This window comes from Dermacentor andersoni, chromosome 10, assembly GCF_023375885.2.
Source record: "Dermacentor andersoni chromosome 10, qqDerAnde1_hic_scaffold, whole genome shotgun sequence".
NCBI lineage: Eukaryota > Metazoa > Arthropoda > Arachnida > Ixodida > Ixodidae > Dermacentor > Dermacentor andersoni.
In genome coordinates this window covers 22776168-22795528 of record NC_092823.1, presented here as the reverse complement: position 1 = coordinate 22795528, position 19361 = coordinate 22776168, and the positions used below count along the sequence as shown (strand labels likewise).

At 44.3% G+C, this 19361-nt stretch overlaps 1 protein-coding gene across 1 annotated transcript in view; it reads left to right on the top strand.

The window, feature by feature from the left end:
* The first annotated feature begins 4259 nt into the window (after positions 1-4259).
* Positions 4260-19361, top strand: part of LOC126519260 (PIH1 domain-containing protein 1-like) — a 79145-nt gene continuing 64043 nt past the window's right edge. The window contains exons 1-4 of the mRNA XM_050168878.2: positions 4260-4497; positions 9699-9860; positions 11798-11915; positions 17726-17869. Coding sequence (XP_050024835.1) covers positions 4429-4497; positions 9699-9860; positions 11798-11915; positions 17726-17869 — 493 coding nt within the window. The 5' untranslated portion in view covers positions 4260-4428. The remainder of the gene's footprint in view (positions 4498-9698; positions 9861-11797; positions 11916-17725; positions 17870-19361) is intronic.

Genomic DNA, 19361 nt, shown 5'->3' with positions numbered 1-19361 from the left:
TTGAGGCATTGCGTATAGAGGCTGGCCAGTTTTTCTAGAACAATCTGCCCACCATCCTTCAGCAAATCTGCTGTTACCTGATCCTCCCCAGCTGCCTTCCCCCTTTGCATAGCTCCCAAGGCTTTCTTTACTTCTTCCGGCGTTACTTCTGGGATATCGAATTCCTCTAGATTATTCTCTCTTCCATTATCATCGTGGGTGCCACTCGTACTGTATAAATCTCTATAGAACTCCTCAGCCACTTGAACTATCTCATCTATATTAGTAATGATATTGCCGGCTTTGTCTCTTAGCGCATACATCTGATTCTTGCCAATTCCTAGTATCTTCTTCACTGCTTTTAGGCTTCCTCCGTTCCTGAGAGCTTGTTCAATTCTATCCATGTTATGCTTCCTTATGTCAGCTGTCTTACGCTTGTTGATTAACTTCGAAAGTTCTGCCAGTTCTATTCTAGCTGTAGGGTTAGAGGCTTTCATACATTGGCGTTTCTTGATCAGATCTTTCGTCTCCTGCGATAGCTTACTGGTATCCTGTCTAACGGAGTTACCACCGACTTCTATTGCACACTCCTTAATGATGCCCACAAGATTGTCGTTCATTGCTTCAACACTAAGATCCTCTTCGTGGCTTAAAGCCGAATACCTGTTCTGTAGCTTGATCTGGAATTCCTCTATTTTCCCTCTTAGCGCTAACTCATTGATCGGCTTCTTATGTACCAGTTTCCTCCGTTCCCTCCTCAGGTCTAGGCTAATTCGAGTTCTTACCATCCTGTGGTCACTGCAGCGCACCTTACCGAGCACGTCCACATCTTGTATGATGCCAGGGTTAGCGCAGAGTATGAAATCTATTTCATTTCTAGTCTCGCCGTTCGGGCTCCTCCATGTCCACTTTCGGTTATTCCGCTTGCGGAAGAAGGTATTCATTATCCTCATATTATTCTGTTCTGCAAACTCTACTAATACCTCCCCCCTGCTATTCCTAGTGCCTATGCCATATTCCCCCACTGCCTTGTCTCCAGCATGCTTCTTGCCTACCTTGGCATTGAAATCGCCCATCAGCATAGTGTATTTTGTTTTCACTCTACCCATCGCCGATTCCACGTCTTCGTAGAAGCTTTCGACTTCCTGGTCATCATGACTGGATGGAGGGGCGTAGACCTGTACAACCTTCATTTTGTACCTCTTATTAAGTTTCACAACAAGACATGCCACCCTCTCGTTAATGCTATAGAATTCCTGTATGTTACCAGCTATATTCTTATTAATCAGGAATCCGACTCCTAGTTCTCGTCTCTCCGCTAAGCCCCGGTAGCACAGGACGTGCCCGCTCCTTAACACTGTATATGCTTCTTTTGGCCTCCTAATTTCACTGAGCCCTATTATATCCCATTTACTGCCCTCTAATTCTTCCAATAGCACTGCTAGACTCGCCTCACTAGATAATGTTCTTGCGTTAAACGTTGCCAGGTTCATATTCCAATGGCGGCCTGTCCGGAGCCAGGGATTCTTAGCACCCTCTGCAGCGTCGCAGGTCTGACCGCCGCCGTGGTCAGTTGCTTCGCAGCTGCTGGGGACTGAGGGCCGGGGTTTGATTGTTGTGTTCATATAGGAGGTTGTGGCCAAGTACTGCACCAGGGTGGCCAATCCTGCTCTGGTGAGGGAGTGTGTTACCGGTTCTGGTCACCGGCATCAGGCCACACTCCAGGCCTGTTTATGCAATTTTATCAACACGCGGATTTTTTTTCTTTTTTTTTTTTTTTAATCCGGTGGAAAATTGCGCGGCACCGGGATTCGAACCACGGACCTCTTGCACGCGAGGCGGGTGTTCTACCTCTACGCCACCGCTGCTACCACTCTCTAGTAAGTAATATGAAAAAAAAATTTTAAAATACGACTTAATCCAATTTGAATACTAAGGAGTAGTGTTTATGTTATTCAAACATAGAATAGAAGGGAGAAGTTAGTAAAATGCACAGCAAACAAAATCTCTTCGAAAAAAATAGCAAATGGAGTCGGACATCTTGAAATACGAATAAAAAAGGAGATGCATACAAAAGCAAATGTTTTCGAATATGGGCTATTTGCATCAACTGATTGCAAGCTCAGTGGTATGAGGCCCGAACTTTGTCAGATTTGAGATTCTCTCTCAACAGCTCGTAAGTCAACCTCAACTGTTCTTACATACTCTCAGCCCGCGCACGACGCCTCAGTGTTGTGTTTCTCCTATTTAAAGAGTTTATTTTGGCTTGGTTGAGGGACACTCGCATCTCGGCATCAGCCAACACTTTGTTTTTTAAGCTCAAGCTCCTTCAAAATGGCGGCAGCACACTTCCTTTCCCGTTGATGCCTCAATGCGTTGGTCCTTTCTGTTCTTGTACTCCTTCCGCCACTCATTCACCCCGCGGACCATTTGAAGCATCTTCTTGGTCAGTTACACAGTCCACGTCCGAGTTTTTGAACTCCTTAGGGGCTGCGAAAACGTCCGAAAAATTGACCAGTTGGAAAAAAATAAATGCATGTCATTTATTGCCCGTAAGGGCTCAAACCGCCACAGGCACATTCGAAAACGCTCTGAAGGCCTGTCGGTACACGTATTAGGCATATCGGTGCTCGTCCTCTGGTAGGAAATACCGGCTGCACGCGTGTATAATTAAGGAATACATACTGTGTCCCGTGGCAATATCCCTTTCCCAGCCCTGTTATGCTTCACTGCAATACTTTTGCGTATGCTTCACCAAGTAACATATTTGTACGGAGGCGAAGCTGACTTTCGGGATCTGACATTATGCAACGCACCGTGCTTTACAAGCTTCTAAGCCAATCGCGAAGACCGCAAAGGCGGAGTCCGTGCCATTGCTGACAGCAGTGAATTCTCTCAATAAAAAACACGGCACCCAACGACAAGAAGCTTTATAGCGAACGTCGAAGCAGCTAGGCCTAGCGCAGTGGTGGCTACGGTTGCCAGCGAATCTGCGTGCGAGAGCGCCGATTTCAGGCGGCGAGGTAATCAAAATGGCACCAGTGGTGGCGTTAACGCCGTTTCGGACCTGCGGTCAAGGCAAAACATCCGGAAAATCGGACGGCGAAGAGTTCTTGTGTCCGAAATTTCAGACGTTCTGATACAAATTGACTCCATGCAGCACGTGCTGGTACCGCGAAGCCGTCCAAATTATCGGGAATCCGGAAAGTCGGTCGTTGACTGTACACTGGTAGCACCTCCAGCCGACGACAGGACGTCAAAGACGATTCATTACGATTCCTGTAACCGATTCCGATTCCTGAAACCACCGTAATGTTCGACGACAGAACGATTACCCCTCATTTTAACTCTTATTAAAAGTTGTCCGTGAATGCGTCATGAGTTCAAAAAGTGAATTACGCACACAGCTTCACTGCGTACGTATCTTAAGCACCACCGTTATGCTGCCGCCGTACCACGCAGAAAAGTTAGCTTTACAGTTTGAAAAGAGTTCCGTGACACGATTTAAGGCCTGCAGTGCAGCACGTTTTAAAGCACTGGGATCGCTTAATTTTTTGCAAGCTTTCTACTGAGCTAGACATCCAACGATATTAAAAGCAAGATATGCTCACCTTCCCTTGAAACAGAATCGATCAGCCTATTGCACATATCGGGCGGAGGACTTACTCGTGAATACTTTTACTATACTTTTACCAGATCATCTGCCTTTCACTACGGCACACAGCAGTAAATACTCATGTCATCTATGACATTAATCTATCTGTAATCAACTAAAAAAAGCTAAATTATCCCGTGAATCCTTTTAAACAAATTTTTGTCTTTTACGGAGGCTAGGCAAGGGAAATTTATGCCGTCGATCTAGCATTGCAGCTGCCACCTATGCTCGTTGTTTACATTTCTTGCACCGCTCCTCCTCTTCTAGTTTCACTATTCAAACGCAAAGCATTCGTAAATATGTTTTCTTTTGTATATTTGTGAATTTATTCATTTACCGCCAATACAAGCGCTTTGTGCTTGCCAAAATGGCAAGACAAGCGCTGAACAGATCGCGAAAGCCGACGACAGCAAACAGGTTATAGCTAGCGCCACTCTGCTCGTTCGTTCCTGCCCTAGCGGCAAAAGGGGCGAACTAGACAAGGCGTACTGGAGGATGGAGATCTGCGCAGGTCTGGAGATCAGTAGGTGGCGGTGAAACCACTCTATGCTGCGCTCGGAAGAGCGGGTCCAAGCACGTAGCGAGCCGCGCCAATCCAATCCAGAAGTCAAAATAAGGGGGGGGGGGGGGGCAGTAATAGGGTACACAAGCAGAGACAAGCTCAGCACATTTCTCGCTGTCTGCGTTATCTGCTTATGTCCTTTGGTTCTGTGGTGAATTCGCTGAAGTTAACGTCTTCGACTGCTCGTCGCTGCTGTGCTGTCCGTTGATGTGACGCCGTGTGCCGCGGGAAGATGAGTGAGAGAAATTTCCTAGACGTTCCCGAGGACAGCGACGCGCCGTACGAGTCTCTTTTCCTTCAGGTAAAGACGGTGACAGTTCGTAGACTTTTATTCCTAGGTGATCCTTTGACTGAGAGAGGTGCTCCGACTGCTGGACATCATATCGCGCTCCTAAGAGCGGGCTGTTTGAAGCAGATTGATACGTTCCTGTTAAATTTCCAACTACCCGCTCTGACGAGCGGGTTCGCCAGCGCTGTGCACGACAGCCTCAAGCTCGCAGGCGCGCATTGTGCATAGAAGCTGAAGACGGCGATAATGCCAAAGGATTCTGATGTTTCCGTAGAGCTTATGAAAACTCTATAGATGTTTCAGCACCGGCCATGCTTGGCTGTCGCAGTTTTAACATGTGCAGCAAAAGTGTATGACGCTTTTGTACTCGGGCATGGGTTGCGTGATCTAGCCGTATCTAATCGGTGTTTTTATTTCAACAACTTTAGAGACAGATTTAGCGCTTGCTGCTGCTACGTTCTCGCCCTGATTTCTCAACACGATTCATCAACACGTTATCACAGCTGTCTAGTTTCTCAACTAAAGATTCCACTTGACATCGTCATTTGCGTGGTTGATACACACTTTTAGTTGTTCATAGACAGCGGCAAACCAGGTCTCTGCAGCGACAGCAGTTTACCTTGATGGGGGGAGGTGGAGTTCTCATTTTCTCTCCCTCTTTTCTTTTTCCTGACGAATAGGCAGGCAAACGTACCTAGTGCTTTACTGAACGATATGGATATTAAAAAAATGCGACGTTTCTGGAAAGCTTTAGTAATCACGAAGCAGCAGTAAGCAGCGAGTCTTTGAAAGTTGTTCCAACACACAGATTGCAGTACTGGAGGGCCCATACTCTCATCAGAAGTCGAAGCTAAATTATTCTTGTCATGGGTGGAATTGAGAAATGCACCTAAGGGTGCTATGCAATTACATCTGGTGCTGGCTCATTAGTGTTTTCCTAGTGTTTTGTGTCGCCGTCTCAAACACAGCCCATTCTTGCCAGGTACAGGAGATGCGCCGCTCGCAATGCCCAGCGAATCGTCATGCCAATCGCTGTTGACCTTGTTCCCCCAATATGCCACAAACTCACTGTGGGAGAGAGGCCAACAGTTAGACAGTAGTGGGTAACTACAGAAAAATGAAAGCTGCAAATAATAATGCAACAAATAAGTAGTGAGTAGGAGCAGCCATGCTTTGTCTTGTTTTCTCTGCTGGTCACCCACTGAACATGCAGTGCACAGTCGTTTAAACCAACTCACCGTTTGTAGCCTTCATATTCGACAATGGCATCATAGCACCCATTGTGACGCAATGAGACAACAATATATAATGCTGCATGAATTGGGTGAACAGGCATGTTAGTTAAGAAGCAAGACTTCTCTCAGGTACCTCTGGCTATAACTTCATAAGAGCCTCACTGTCTCATACTATACCCATTATTTGAGTGTAAAACAACATTGCAAAATATAATCCATCATAGTCCTGCGGGGTCAGTTAAAATATATGTTTTGATTGGGAAGTTAGTAAAGCTTGTCTCGGAAGAAATGAAGGAGCAGGAACAGAAATCAAGCATCTACACTTTTGTTTCCTTTTCCCATGCTGGGAAAAACGAAGGGATAGAAAGTCAGCAGTGGTGAATTGGAGAGAAAAAACTCGACTCTGCCTTCTCTTCGAAATCAAGAGATGTGCATATGGTCGGGGCACGTGATGCACACGTGCACCTACTCAATGGATACCAATGCACAGTAGACTGCTATGCTGCATCGCACTATCATGCATATATGTATTGGAAAATGTATTATGATGATTAGCCATAATGAGGTGGAAATTTTAGGTTTAACAACTAGTGCTTTTGACAAAATTAAATCCATAAATATGCTATTCAGGACTGTATGGCATATGCTTGTGCTGCTAAGATGTTGCCCACTGCCGCAAAAAACACGATGCAAACAGAGACCTTGTGTTTTGTGCTTAAGTGTCAGTGTCCTTTGCCACCTTAGCAGTGCAACCATACACCATAGAAATGAGCTTTGTGGCTTTGTGGTAAGATGAAGGAAAGTTCTTAAAAGGGCAAACTGTCATCCACTCTACTCTAGCACTAAGCCACAAAGAAAATGTGTATGGGTGTACTTTGTACCTTTGTGCTACTACCTCATGAAACTCGGACTGTTTCTCATGAAACCTGCATGTTGTACCAAAAACCATGTGGTTTTTCTTTGTGGCTGCATGCCACAGTCCGGTGGATGACAATTTTCTCTTTTATCGACCACATGCCATACGGTCATGCCACACCAAGTAACTTTTGTTGAAATAATGCTGATTGTTTATTATAACTACTACACTGCAAACATGTTTATGCTTGTTGATAAGTGGAATAGAGTTGGTCAGTGCAGTAGAAGTTCAGTGCATCTCAGATGAACGCAGTAATGGTTGTCGAATGGGGGCCGTCTCATACTGGAGCCAGTATTCTGACAGAGGGGCATGTCTTCGTCAGGACTGCGTTGTGCCATGTTTGGTTGGACACGGTTTCGCAAGATCTCGTTGCCAGAGCTGCTACTCACGTGTGTGTCCAGTATTGCAGCACATGCCTATGGTATTATGTCCTACACGATACTAGAGTTCTTGCTTGTTAGGGGTGACAGTTAATCACTTGAGGTTGGGAAATGTGCAAGCATGTGCTGAACGTGATAAGACAAGTGTAACGTGGAGGGCATTGAGCTGAATTTGTTCAGCAGTTTTGGTTAAGATGCTGATGGTGACATGCGCTGGTATTTTGTGCATCCTCTGAATTTATTTCTTGCCATGAGCTAAAGGAAATGGTGCCCTTATCGTACCTGTAACTTAGCAAGCCAGAGCCGCTCCTTTTGCTTAATTCTAGTTCTTAACATCCTCCATTTGTACTAGCCGATGTTGGTGGTAACATCGGTGGAGTGCCGCTTGGACCAGTGACACAGTGCAAATGAGAATATCATTGGAATAGTTGCATTATTCCGTCCCTTTAATCGCCATTGCCTGTTTCGCATCATCATCATCATCAGCCTGTTTTATGTCCACTGCAGGACGAAGGCCTCTCCCTGCAATCTCCAAATACCCCTGTCCAGCGCCAACCGATTCCGACTAGCGCCTGCGAATTTCCTAATTTCATTGGTCCACCTAGTCTTCTGTTGTACTCGATTGCGTTTCCCTTCTCTTGGTACCCATTCTGTAAACCTAATGGCCCAACGGTTATCTAACCGGTGCATTACATGACCTGCCCAGCTCCATTTTTTTCTCTTGATGTCAACTAGAATATTGTCTATACCCGTTTGCTCTGGATTGGCATATGGCAAACTGCCATATGTTCTGCATATGCCGGTTTATTAATAATAATAAGGATGATGATAATAATAATAATAATAATAAAATGTTTTTTCACCTTAGTACTAGTTAATGGAAATAAACATGTAGTGATTTGCCTGTTTATAGAAGTTCAAATTTGTGTTATACAAGTGTGAGATATGTAAAAAAATAGTCACCTGCTCACTCGTCTTCATTTGCACAAACTCTGCGTTCTGCTGCCCGGTGTGAGGTAATGGGTTCGATTACCAGTCCCGATGGCTCTATTCCGCTGGAAGCCGAGTCCAAACGCTCTCATGTGCCGTGTTTTGGGTGCCTGTTAAATAACCCCAGGGGGTCAGAATTAATGGCCCATTCTGCAGCCTTTGGGATGTTCAACTCTGCGACTTAAATAATTGAATTGATTCTTGTGCATGGTGGGAAGGGCTGTGGAAAAAGACCGGGGCTGTTTTTTGGTACCTTCTTCCAATATTTGTTTGTTTGATACCTGCCAACTCTTGGGATATTAGAAGAGAAAGACACTTTGTCAACTAAGGCAACATGGCCAACCATGTTGGCCATGTTGCTTGTTGCATGTTGGCCAAGTGTGCTTGTACAAAAATGCTAAGTGCTTCTCCTCTTGCTGTTTTGCTGCGTCAGCAACCGCTGTTGTCGAGGCTGGTTTTGCAGTGAGCGAGTTCACTGGACACGCTCACTTTTGACTGCACTCTGCAGCACTTGTCAGTAATAGCACTATCGCTGAGTTACACTTGCTCGTAATGATACAAAATATACCTCTGTGACTGACAAAGGCATGAAGTTAATATAGTCCTCTTTAGTGTCCCGTTAAAGCAGTACATAGCCCAGATTTTTTTCATCCCACTTATTTTGCTGCGATAGCAACTCCATGCGGTTGCTCATGTTGTGTGTCTCAATTTTTCGTTTCTCGTGTGGTTTTCCACTACGAGATGCAATTCTAACTGGCCCCATGTCGCCATCTTTTACACCACGAAGTCTGTTTCCCAATATATCCACTAAGAATGATTGCTTCTCAGTGTGACCAGTTCAGTAATGCTTGCCATGTGTAGCATAGTGTCAGGCATTAAAAAGAAGACTCGGCACATCAGCATGAATGGAGGTAGCAGTCACATATTATCACAAGAAAACGCGAGTGGGCTAGTCGGCTCGGTGTGGTCGTTGAAGGCTGCACGATGACCGTGTTGCTGAAAGCTGTCAAACTGGCCTTTTCAATTGTTTCCTTCTGTGGCAAACACAGGGGCATGGATGCACCTTTTCTTTTGTCAAATTCTGAATGAACTCTGGTTTTCGCAGCACAGTGTGTGTGTGTATGCATCAGCGGTGTATCATACCACGAGACTGCCGCAAGTTTTGATGGTGCAAAGAGTCTCCTTTTTCACATGTATGAAGCTGCGCTACTCTTTGTGCCTTTTAAATTGATCACATTAAACGGTAACGTAGTTAATTGTTCTTTGCATTCTCTGGGAATGGAGGCTCGTGGCACATCCACCGAGTCAATGACTATGCAATAAAAGCGAGACAGAAAGGTTCTGTCAAGTGCTTATTTTAACTTGCACAGCAGATTGTAAAGAGAAAAGCTGTTTTCCTGTCTCATAGCCACGCTTGTTATGCACAGAAGAAATATTCTAAAAGAAGTGTAAATATGTTCTCTAAAAAAAGTTTTTTCATCTTATGCTCACTGACATGTGTACTGCTTTGAAGGTAACATGTTCATTTTCTAGCAAGTGATCACTTGCCAAAGTAAAGCTTGTCACTTTGTTTTTTTTTTGGGGGGTGCTTTTCAAATACCAACTCTAAAAGTAAAGTATCTGGCTAATTAATTGGACAGCTTGGTATTAACCTTCAAGGACATGCAGAGTTTTCACTCTTCTCGGTTCCAGGCTGACAAAGAATTCAGGCAGTTTGTGAAGACCTTGGCTGATGAGCCCCATGCTCGGAAACTCAAGTCAAAATCTATCAAGCCAGCACCGGGGTTCTGTGTGAAGCTCAAAGACACGTCCACTGGTGGCAAGCTCTTCATTAATGTTTGCCACACTCCCGAGGTAGGTTGGTAATATTTGGCAGAGAAAATGGGTGCACTAATAAGAAAAACATATTCTGTAAGCAGGCTTCTGCGTATTGAAGATGCCTGACTTCACACTTGCTGCACTGTTTCAGGCAAGGATTGGTAGCAGCAGGGGTGATACAGTTGAAGCTCAGTGTAACAAATGCAGGTATAACAATTTAAGATATAATGCAGATCAACAATAACTCCAGTGACATCAAGTTACCACTTGATTTCATGGGAGTTATTATCGTATGATGTGGGCTGAACTGAGGTAAGGAAATTGCTGAGGATTGCCATATTCATATTCTCACCTGGCAACTTTTGTAATTTTGTCATAAAGTTTATGAATTCGGGTGCATTCTACAATTTCAGGGGTTTTCTTTAAGTTCAGCGAAAAACAAATTCTGCTCACAAAACATTTCGCTTGTTGGTCTCCGACTACAGCCTTGAAAGTCTTACGATTGTGAAAGGACCCCGGGAGGACATACCTGCCTGGAGCAAGCTTATTCAGAAAGCCATCATTTATTCCAGAAAGCCCTAGAGCAGTGTTTCTTTCATTTACCAAACACAAGATTGGTAATAAAGGCGAGTTTACTGAGGAGATTGTCATATTCATTCTTTGCAGTTGCTTATTTCTTAAAATACGGCAGTCTTGGTTTCAAGTGTACAGCGTAGGCTTCATAAGCGATAATTACAAAGAATGCTGTGCACTATATAACAATACCCCAGTGGGAAGTTTCTGCCCTAATTTTTATAATAGGTTTTCTACTGCCACTTCTAGTTTCATTTTCCAGTAGGATACTGTGTCCACACAGCATGTGGGAGCTGGACATTGCAATGTTTTGACACTTGCTCCAGCTTGCATGTTAGTAATCATGCTGCTACATCAGCCTTCACAACAAGTAGCAGCGTACAGGGCGACCTAGTTAGCTGGAACGAGACAGTAAACTCCTGTAAAACGAAACGAAAACTGCATGTTGGAATTCCATTAAAATATTTAGGGTGCTCTGAGGCTTGCCTCTACTTTTGCTCAGGTTTAGACGTCTAGAACATTCATTTAATGCAAAAGAAAAAATAAACAAATATCATGTTAGTACCTATTTAATAAGGAACCATTGTGTTTTGTCAAGTTCTTTGTTGGTGAAGAGCTCCAAACGCTAGAGGCCAATAGAGAGTTCAAGGCCAATAGAGGAGTTCAAATGTCTCCCTTTCTGCAATGCACGCTTATTAAGTAGGAGATACTCCTTTGTCATGTATCACCCCATGTGAACACAGTTCCAGTAGATAGTCCAAAGGCTTTTGGAGTGTACGTGTTTCAGGGGTAATAACAGCATTAGCTACCACATGACTCAAACTGCTACCACTGCTCCCATAGCTTAATAAAATAAAAGTAAAATCACCTATGTCTTATTTTTATAAGTTTGGGTTAACATGAGCCAACAGTCTATTGACCGATTTCACCGTGTTCAGAGGGCATGCGAAGCTGCTCTGCTGGTGCCATGACGGCAGTAGTCTTCGCGGCTGTTCAACTCTGTCATAAGTGGGTAGTTGTGGAGAGATCATCGTGTTCACCCTGCTGTACTTTGCTTCAAGGCAACATTGACGTGAATGCAAGTTGTGCATTTATCCGGTGAAATCATAGGGGGCTAGTTGGGAGGTGCATCTCCTCAGCACCATTCCTGTTTAGATTCATTTTACTCCCTGCTTTTTCATCTCAAGGGCTGAGTGGTTTTGGCATGGTACCAACATAGAACGCTCCTTACCATACATTTGGCATGCCCACAGGCACTGTGGGCCTGCTGCCGGGCAGTGGTAGGGTGCTGAAGCTTGTTGTGAAACCAGCCTGTTTCTTACTGTGGCACGCAATGTTGTGCAACTGTGTTGCGCGTCTGGTTCTGACTTGTCGTGCACTTGTGTTGCTCCCCGTCGCAGCTTCCAGAGCCGCAGGACATCAGCGATGAGGAGCTCATACACATCCTCGGGTCGGACGACCCCACCACATACCGTGTCCCTCTCAGCCTGGGCCTGCCCCACGAGGAGGTGGACAAGAGTGAGTAGAGACGTGTCCCCTTTGTATCTTTGTATCTTTTCACCACTTTTGTCTTGCTCGAAGGGGTGTGAGAACTGCAAAGAACTGTGGAGGGCTGCTCGTAGGAAAGCTCTGGGTGCCACTCTGCAACAGTGATAGCCCTCCAACACTAACAAGGGGATTGATGTCAACTTGAAACTTACCACTGGTGGAAAAGGCAACAGTCACGTGAGAAGACAGAGCTTGCGCTACAAAAAGGATGGCACGATGGTGGTGCTGTCATTGCAGCAAGATGCAAATGGTGAAAGTGGTACAATGGCTTACGCAGTGGGGGGCGTGGGCCCACATTTTCTTGCAATTAACTTCGTCTTTTATTCTTTCCTCCCTTCACCATTTGTTCGAACACTGCTGCACCACGTTTGTCACTGTTATTGGCCACTTGGTGTAAGCCAATGACGAACGGCCAAGAATATTAGAAGGGGAAATTGGACATTTGCTGAATAATACCCCTGTCACACTGGGCGTTTTAATCTCATTCGAATGAAATGGCATTAGCACCGAATGACATTATTCGGCTGCTACACAGCAATCTTTAATGCCATTAGCACCGAATGACTTCCGCAATCGAATGAGCTCGAGAAACTCATTCTGCTTGCACTTGGAGCGAATCTGTTCTCTTAACTCCAGAAACAAAGCAAAACAGGACAGAGCGTTTGCAAATTGAAAGCCATACTCTTAAAGAAATAATAACTTTTGCGTGTTTTAATGGACTTGTTACTTGTTACTTGTTACTTGTTAAAGACAAACTCTGTACGGCAGGCTGCCGCAAAATGTTGTTACTCAAGCTCAGCAGCGTCTGGCCGCCGCCCATGCCGTCGGCACTCTGCTCGTCGGCGATATTGTAAACACTCGGGTGCCTGGTTGCAGGTTTTGGTTAATCAGGCATCAGCACGAGCAGCGGGACGAGCACACTGGAACCAGGCAGAAACATTTACACTAAATCGAATTTGGGAGGACAACTTATAGGACCTGCATCGGGCACCTACCTTGTTCTACTTTACTTGCCACGCTTTTACGGAATGATTGCCATTGATATCGCCACCGAATGACATTAATTTTTCGAGTGTATGGTAGCACCTCTGCGTGAGAATGACATTCGTTGCACCGAATGCCATTCGATGCTAATGACATTAAAATGTCCAGTGTGACAGCAGTATAAGGTCCCCGAGTTTGAAACCCACATAGAGACGGATTAAGTTTTCTGATGTTCACTACTTCTGGCCTAGCAAACACGATGATGTTAAGAAATTATGAGAATGCCAGCAACAACAAGTGCCATAAGAATTGCCTGAAGTTTTCTTAGCAGCTATCATGGTGAAGGACACCGATTCTGTGAGAAAAAGATGTCAAGAAATTGCTTGTGTTGTGTTTTCTTGTTAGAAATAAGTAAGCATGTCTTTTATTCGGCCACTTCGCTTTACTGGCCTGTCCTGCCAGTCTCGCACTTAGTGCCTAATGCCTAAGAGTGGTACAGGCATTTTAAAAGCCCTCAAATATTGTTTGGTCCTACATAAGCACTTTCAGTGGCTACCACATTGATAGACAAGTGATTCATCACCAAGAAATTCTTATGTAAATTTTGCCTGTACTCTTGCAGTGTCTGATACAGTACCCGAGTACTTTTGTCAAATAAACTTTGAAACTTAGGCTCTTGTAGAGGCATGGAACTCTAACAATATGAAAAGCTATTTGCTGGAACAAGCACACACCCTTGGCCATTGTGTGTTGGCACTAGCATGCTATATACAATCCATTTTCAAAGAAAAATCTAGGTAAGAAATTATTTACCTATAAAATGGATTACAGAATGAAAGCCTGATGATAAAGTGTCAGGACCGATGTAGGGACCCTATTACTGGTAATGAGAGAGCTATGTTTAATGTTTAAGACTAAAGCTGTGATATACCTCTTTCAGAGAAATTTCAATACTTGAAGTTATTCTTCTTCTGATTGTTCAATTCTTACATGGAACAAAAAGGTAACATCAGCGAACAGTTTTGCTCTTAGAAAACTCGGCAACAGTGACTTAAGAAATTATTCGAAGTGCTTGCAGCAAGAGCGCCCTATCTTGTAGTTGGGTGTGTGCATGGTAGGCCCTACATTTTTCTAGACACAAAAATGTTAATGATGACCCAAGAATTGGATGTTCGTTAACCATTCATTCAGAGGAGATGGTGCACGTTTGTGGCCTTTTCTCACTCCTGAGGCATAATTCGTATGGAATGAGGATGGAGCAATCAACAGCCTTTTCTATTGCTACATTCTTGATTGATTGATGACCTGTGCTCATCGTGTGGAAACATGTGTGAGAAAGTGGCGACTGGGGCCTTCGTGCTGATAAGGCTCATCCCCCGTTAACTTTCAATTGGGACGCTGTTCTTGGTAAAGTGTGGAGTCTGCAGATTCAGCAATCCACCTTATGCCCCAAATTTGGCCTGCACTGCCGCTTTCCTGTTTCCCAAGCCCAAAGTGGCACCTAAAAGGATAGGGTTTCAGGGCTGCTCAAGGTTTACAGAAATCCGTTACAGCAAACTCAAGGGCATTCCAGAAAATTATGTCACAACCAATTTTGGAGACGTCGCGAAGCAGGCAAAGCTGTGGATCGAATATGAGGCCGAGTACTTTGATCACAATAAATCTGTAGACTCCCTCTGTGGTGTCTCCTATTGCCGTTGTGCTGCTTTGGAAGCTAAACTCACTCATTCTATCAGCCAACCAATCAATCATAACTGTTTGTGGCCATTGGGCTTCTCGTATAGCAATGACACAGCCTTGAGCAAGATGCGTGGCTTAACAGCATTGAAGGCGACCGACTCAACAGCTATTGAAGAGTTTCTAGCCTGGTGGGAGGGTGAGGCATGCAGGCAGTTTCTCTCAGCCCTAGCTATCTCGCATGTACAGGTTCCTTTTCTGAGTGCAGCACTTGCTGTCACGTGTCATCTTGCTGAACTATCTCCCCTCTGCTAGCAAGTACAGCAGACGCGTACTTGCTAGCATGCTGGTTTCATCAAAAGTGCGGGTTAACATGGGTTTGCTGTCCCACAGCGAAACTAAGCAAAGGTCTCCTGACTGTCGAGTTTATCAAAGAACTTGGCTTGACAGAGGTTGTGTCTAAGGGTGTTGTTGGAGGTTGGTTCCGATGGAGAAAAGAAAGACGAGTCTTCCCATCTCAAGGACAGAAAGTAGGGTGGTTTTTCGCAAAACAAAAGGGACGCTGAAAAGTGGAAAAACAGAGAAGTTGAGTTTTGGGAAACCTAGAAAAAAGGAATGTAGTGAAATGAAAATACCTTGAAATTTGAGGGGCATTTTGTCAACAAACAAAAGCACGGGTCTAGCCAAATGCATTGGTTCAGTGCTAGCTGCTGGCACCGCCCATATACTATGTCAACGCTGGGCACAAGCAGTCACTGGAAAGACAGTCGCAGATGGACAGTCACCACTAGGGAGTCTTCTGTATGAAGCAGCTAGTCCTGCATCAAATCCTTTTCCAGATCAGTTCTTTTGCACTGTCTCTATTTCATGCCACTTCGTCCTATTTCTTTACTAAACTCGGCATGCTATCAGTCATGAAATCGAACTCAGAGTTGGAGCTGGCATTAAAGGCCAACTAGAGCGAAACTTCGAATCATGTAAAAAGCCCTGCTTCATATGATGTAAACACATAAGCCAACCTCCGTGCAAAATTTAATATTTGAAACTTGACTATAGTCAGGTACAATTTTAGAAGGCAGCGGCATTCGCTCCTCATAGGCGGATGCACACGAGCCTCCACCAATGGGCGCGCACTCTAGACGGACGTCATGAGCCGGATGGCCGGTGATGCCACTGACGGAGAACACGGTCGCCTGTGCTTCAAAGTGGTTGGGACTTTTGGGCGAGGCTATTTCTTTAGTCGCGGTGGAAATTGGCTGCCACACTTTGGTCATGTGGGCCTTCTCTCCTGCCTTCTCAAGTTGTACCCAACTATACAGGGGGCTTTTTTAAGCTGCACTGAATTTTTTAAACATTGTATATGGCAGATAGCACAGTTCTAACCCTTGATCTAATTTACTCAATGTGGTGGCCATTAGTTCCACGAGAAATAAAAATGTTCATTTGAATAAAAAATGAAATGCTTATGAACTTTTTAATTAGTTACTTCACACCACACATTCCAATCTACGAAATATAGTCAGCGAGTTCGCATGGCATATCCACTTTGAATGAATTCTCTGGACAGCACCAGTTCAGAGATATTAATTTCCAAAGTGCCTGATGAAATGCATTGGCATTCCAGTTATTTCTTTAAAAAGCCACTGTTTTATGCATTGAAAAAAAGAGTAACTGAAACACCATTGCATTTCGACAGAGACTTTGAAAATAAATATCTCAGAACTGGTGCTGTTCAGAGAATTCGTTCCAAGTGGATACGCCGTGCTAACTCAGTTGCTGTAATTCGTAGATTGAATTATGTGGCGTAAGGTAATTAATTAAAAAGTTTATTAACGTAGTTACATTAATTATTCAATAAAGCATATAGATTTCTCATTTTTTTCATAGAAGTAATGGCTACCTCATTGAGTAATTTAGATAAATGGTTAGAATTGTGTTGTCTGCAACATACAGTCTTTGAAAAATTTTGTGCAGCAAAAAAAAAATGCAGTCGTCTTTTGTTAATTCAACCTTGGCAGGACCGGTGGTATTGATCAAATTAACCGGCAGGTCAAATTAAACAAGGTGCTCAAATAAAAGCACCAAAATACAGCGCAAACTCTTTTGGCAGTACTTTCATGATTCTAACAAGCCACCGAATAAAACGGGCACCCACTTTCTATGTGTGCAAAGTAGCAAACTAACGTAAAATGACATTAAAGCTCCTAAACATAGTAGGAATTTAACGCACGCCTGATATTTTAACAGTGGCAGCCGGTTTCATAAAGTCAACTTTGCCGCAATACATAAGGGTTAAGCGTTAAAGCATACAGTCGCCGCGTAGGCAGTTTTGGTATTGCCCTATTGCACCGAGTGGACAATTTCTCGCTCAATTTTCCTGGAAAAAAAAATCCTATGCTAGAATCGGGTAAACACAGCAATCAGACTTTGTGAGCTACAGTTATTGCTTCAAAATCTTGCTAGGGTAAGCCGAAAAATAGACATTTTTGACAAGAGATGAAGTATGTTCAGTGCTTTGACTGACCCCTAAGCTCTGCCGAGACATGATGCCACGAAAGGGGTCACTAAAAGGGTCAGGCAGGAGGGTGTGGACTCATCACGTTTGCATTATCTGGCGAAGGCAAATTTAGAATCTAAATAACGAGCCCATACAGGTGCCGAGGTCTTTGGCGTGGATTGAATTAACCAGAGTCATATGAACAGAAGTCTGCTTTAAATAAAGTGCTGTGGTTACTGCTCACCTGAAATTGAACAGAACATAGAAAATTGAGAACCAGTATGGAGCTTGGGCTGGACCTCCGAGATCCGGTAACGCTCGTGGTGCACCTAACATTTCGGCGGCCATGTTCTAGGATGTGCGTGATATCCTCCAACTTGAATGTCTTTGTGTTTTCTGCTGTTGTGCAATTGTAAGTGGGTTGATTAAAAAAATGAGTTTCCAGCCCTGAAGCTTCTTCAGTATTACTTCAACAATACTGCTTATCTATTAGTCTCTTCATTCTAGCTCGCCTTTAATTCCATTCTTACGGGCAAACCCTGGAAACAGCACAAACATTGGGAGCTCTCTGGTTGCTTTCTGTGTGTGGTTTTCTCTTATTTTTTTGCTGTTGACTCTTTAGGTGGAGGGCCGTGTACGGTGTATGACGTGATCATCAACGAGACTTTCTTCCGCAAGATCAGCTCGAACGAGCTGTTCAAGACATTCCTCATCACAGTGGCACTTGACGGCATCGAGGAGAAGTACAATGCACACCCCGACCGAGGTGAGTCTCTTGGCCTTGTGATGGCTGTGTTGCAATAACTTCAACTGCTGTTGCATAACATTTATAAAAATAAAAAACTAGAAAAGCTGAGGGGGGCATACTGGAAGAGTCCACCTAGTGGACTGTCCATTTCGGCCGCTGCTACAGAATACACCCCCTGGGCATTTGATTTGAGCTTTTGCACATACAGTATTACCTTGTTCATACGTTTTGGAAAAAATAACAAGAAAAAACGTAATGACCGTGAGAATGTACAATCTGAATTAACTAAAAAAAATTTGAAAGACTCAATTTTTGTTGACATCCATGTTATTTGAAGTGTTGTGCGAATTGTTACGGCACAAGGGAAGAGATGCTGATGCGCATGGAGCTGGTGGGACATTGGCAGCCCGAAATACCTTTTGTTTTCCTATTGCATAGTGTTTAAGACGGCAGCGGGAAAACTGAAACGAAATTGAGCATGTAGGCAACGCCGGATGCTGCTGGAGCGAAACTTGACGCTCACATCACGCTACCTGCAGCAGGAAACAGCAGGGTGTTTGGGTTATCACCTACTAAAAGCATGCAGTATGCTTCCAACGGCACTACGGCCCACACGCTACTGTAAAACGGATAGGCGAAGATGCTTATCGCAATAGGGCAGGTGGCAATAGCTGTGGATGCGGCGTGCTATGACCCGGGAGAAGATTTGCTGGTACCGGAATAAGAAAACTATGGGGTCATCTACTGTATTTACTCGAATGTAACATGATGCAATTGTAACGTGAGGTTCGAATTTTCAGTCCGTGAAACAAAAATACAGAAAACCGTGAGTGTAACGCAAGATGAACAGAAAGAGAAATAGTACCTTTATTCAAGGAGTCAATTCAGAAGTGAGTTCTCTTCACTTGTCATCGTTGTCTGAGAAGGACATTGACCTTTCCTTGGGTGGTATTATTGGGCTATCTTGGGAGATAGTTTCACTTTCATGAAAATTTCCGTGACTCGGCATTGAAAGTGTCCCTGACAAGTGTTCCTAGCACTGCGCCAAGCTCATTATCAGTGCCAACAGCATTGTCGGCCGTATACTTCGAGGGGTTTGGTGCCGAAACGAGTCAAATCTCGCAAAAGCGAAACTATTTCCGAAAGTGATCGCCCAAATATTAAGTCATCCACGCTGTCGAGCTTGTCTGAGATTAAGTACTTCTTAAAAGACCGTAAAACCATTTCATTCGGGGGCAATACCAGACCTGGATGCGGCTCTTCCAACCAGCCGCTTATCTTCAAAGGGCCCTGCCATTGGCGCTACCATACGAGGATTCTCGACTTGTGACATCAAGCTGCTGAGCCACAGCGGAGTTTCCCAGCTCTTCTCTTTTGAAGCAGCTTTGAAATTACTTCTCTTTGAAGGAGCCATCATATGAACGCTCTACGTCACCATAACGTTGCAAATGAACATAGTCGAAGTGAAAAAGGCTGCAGGGTATTGCAGCATCGTAACCGTAACACCATT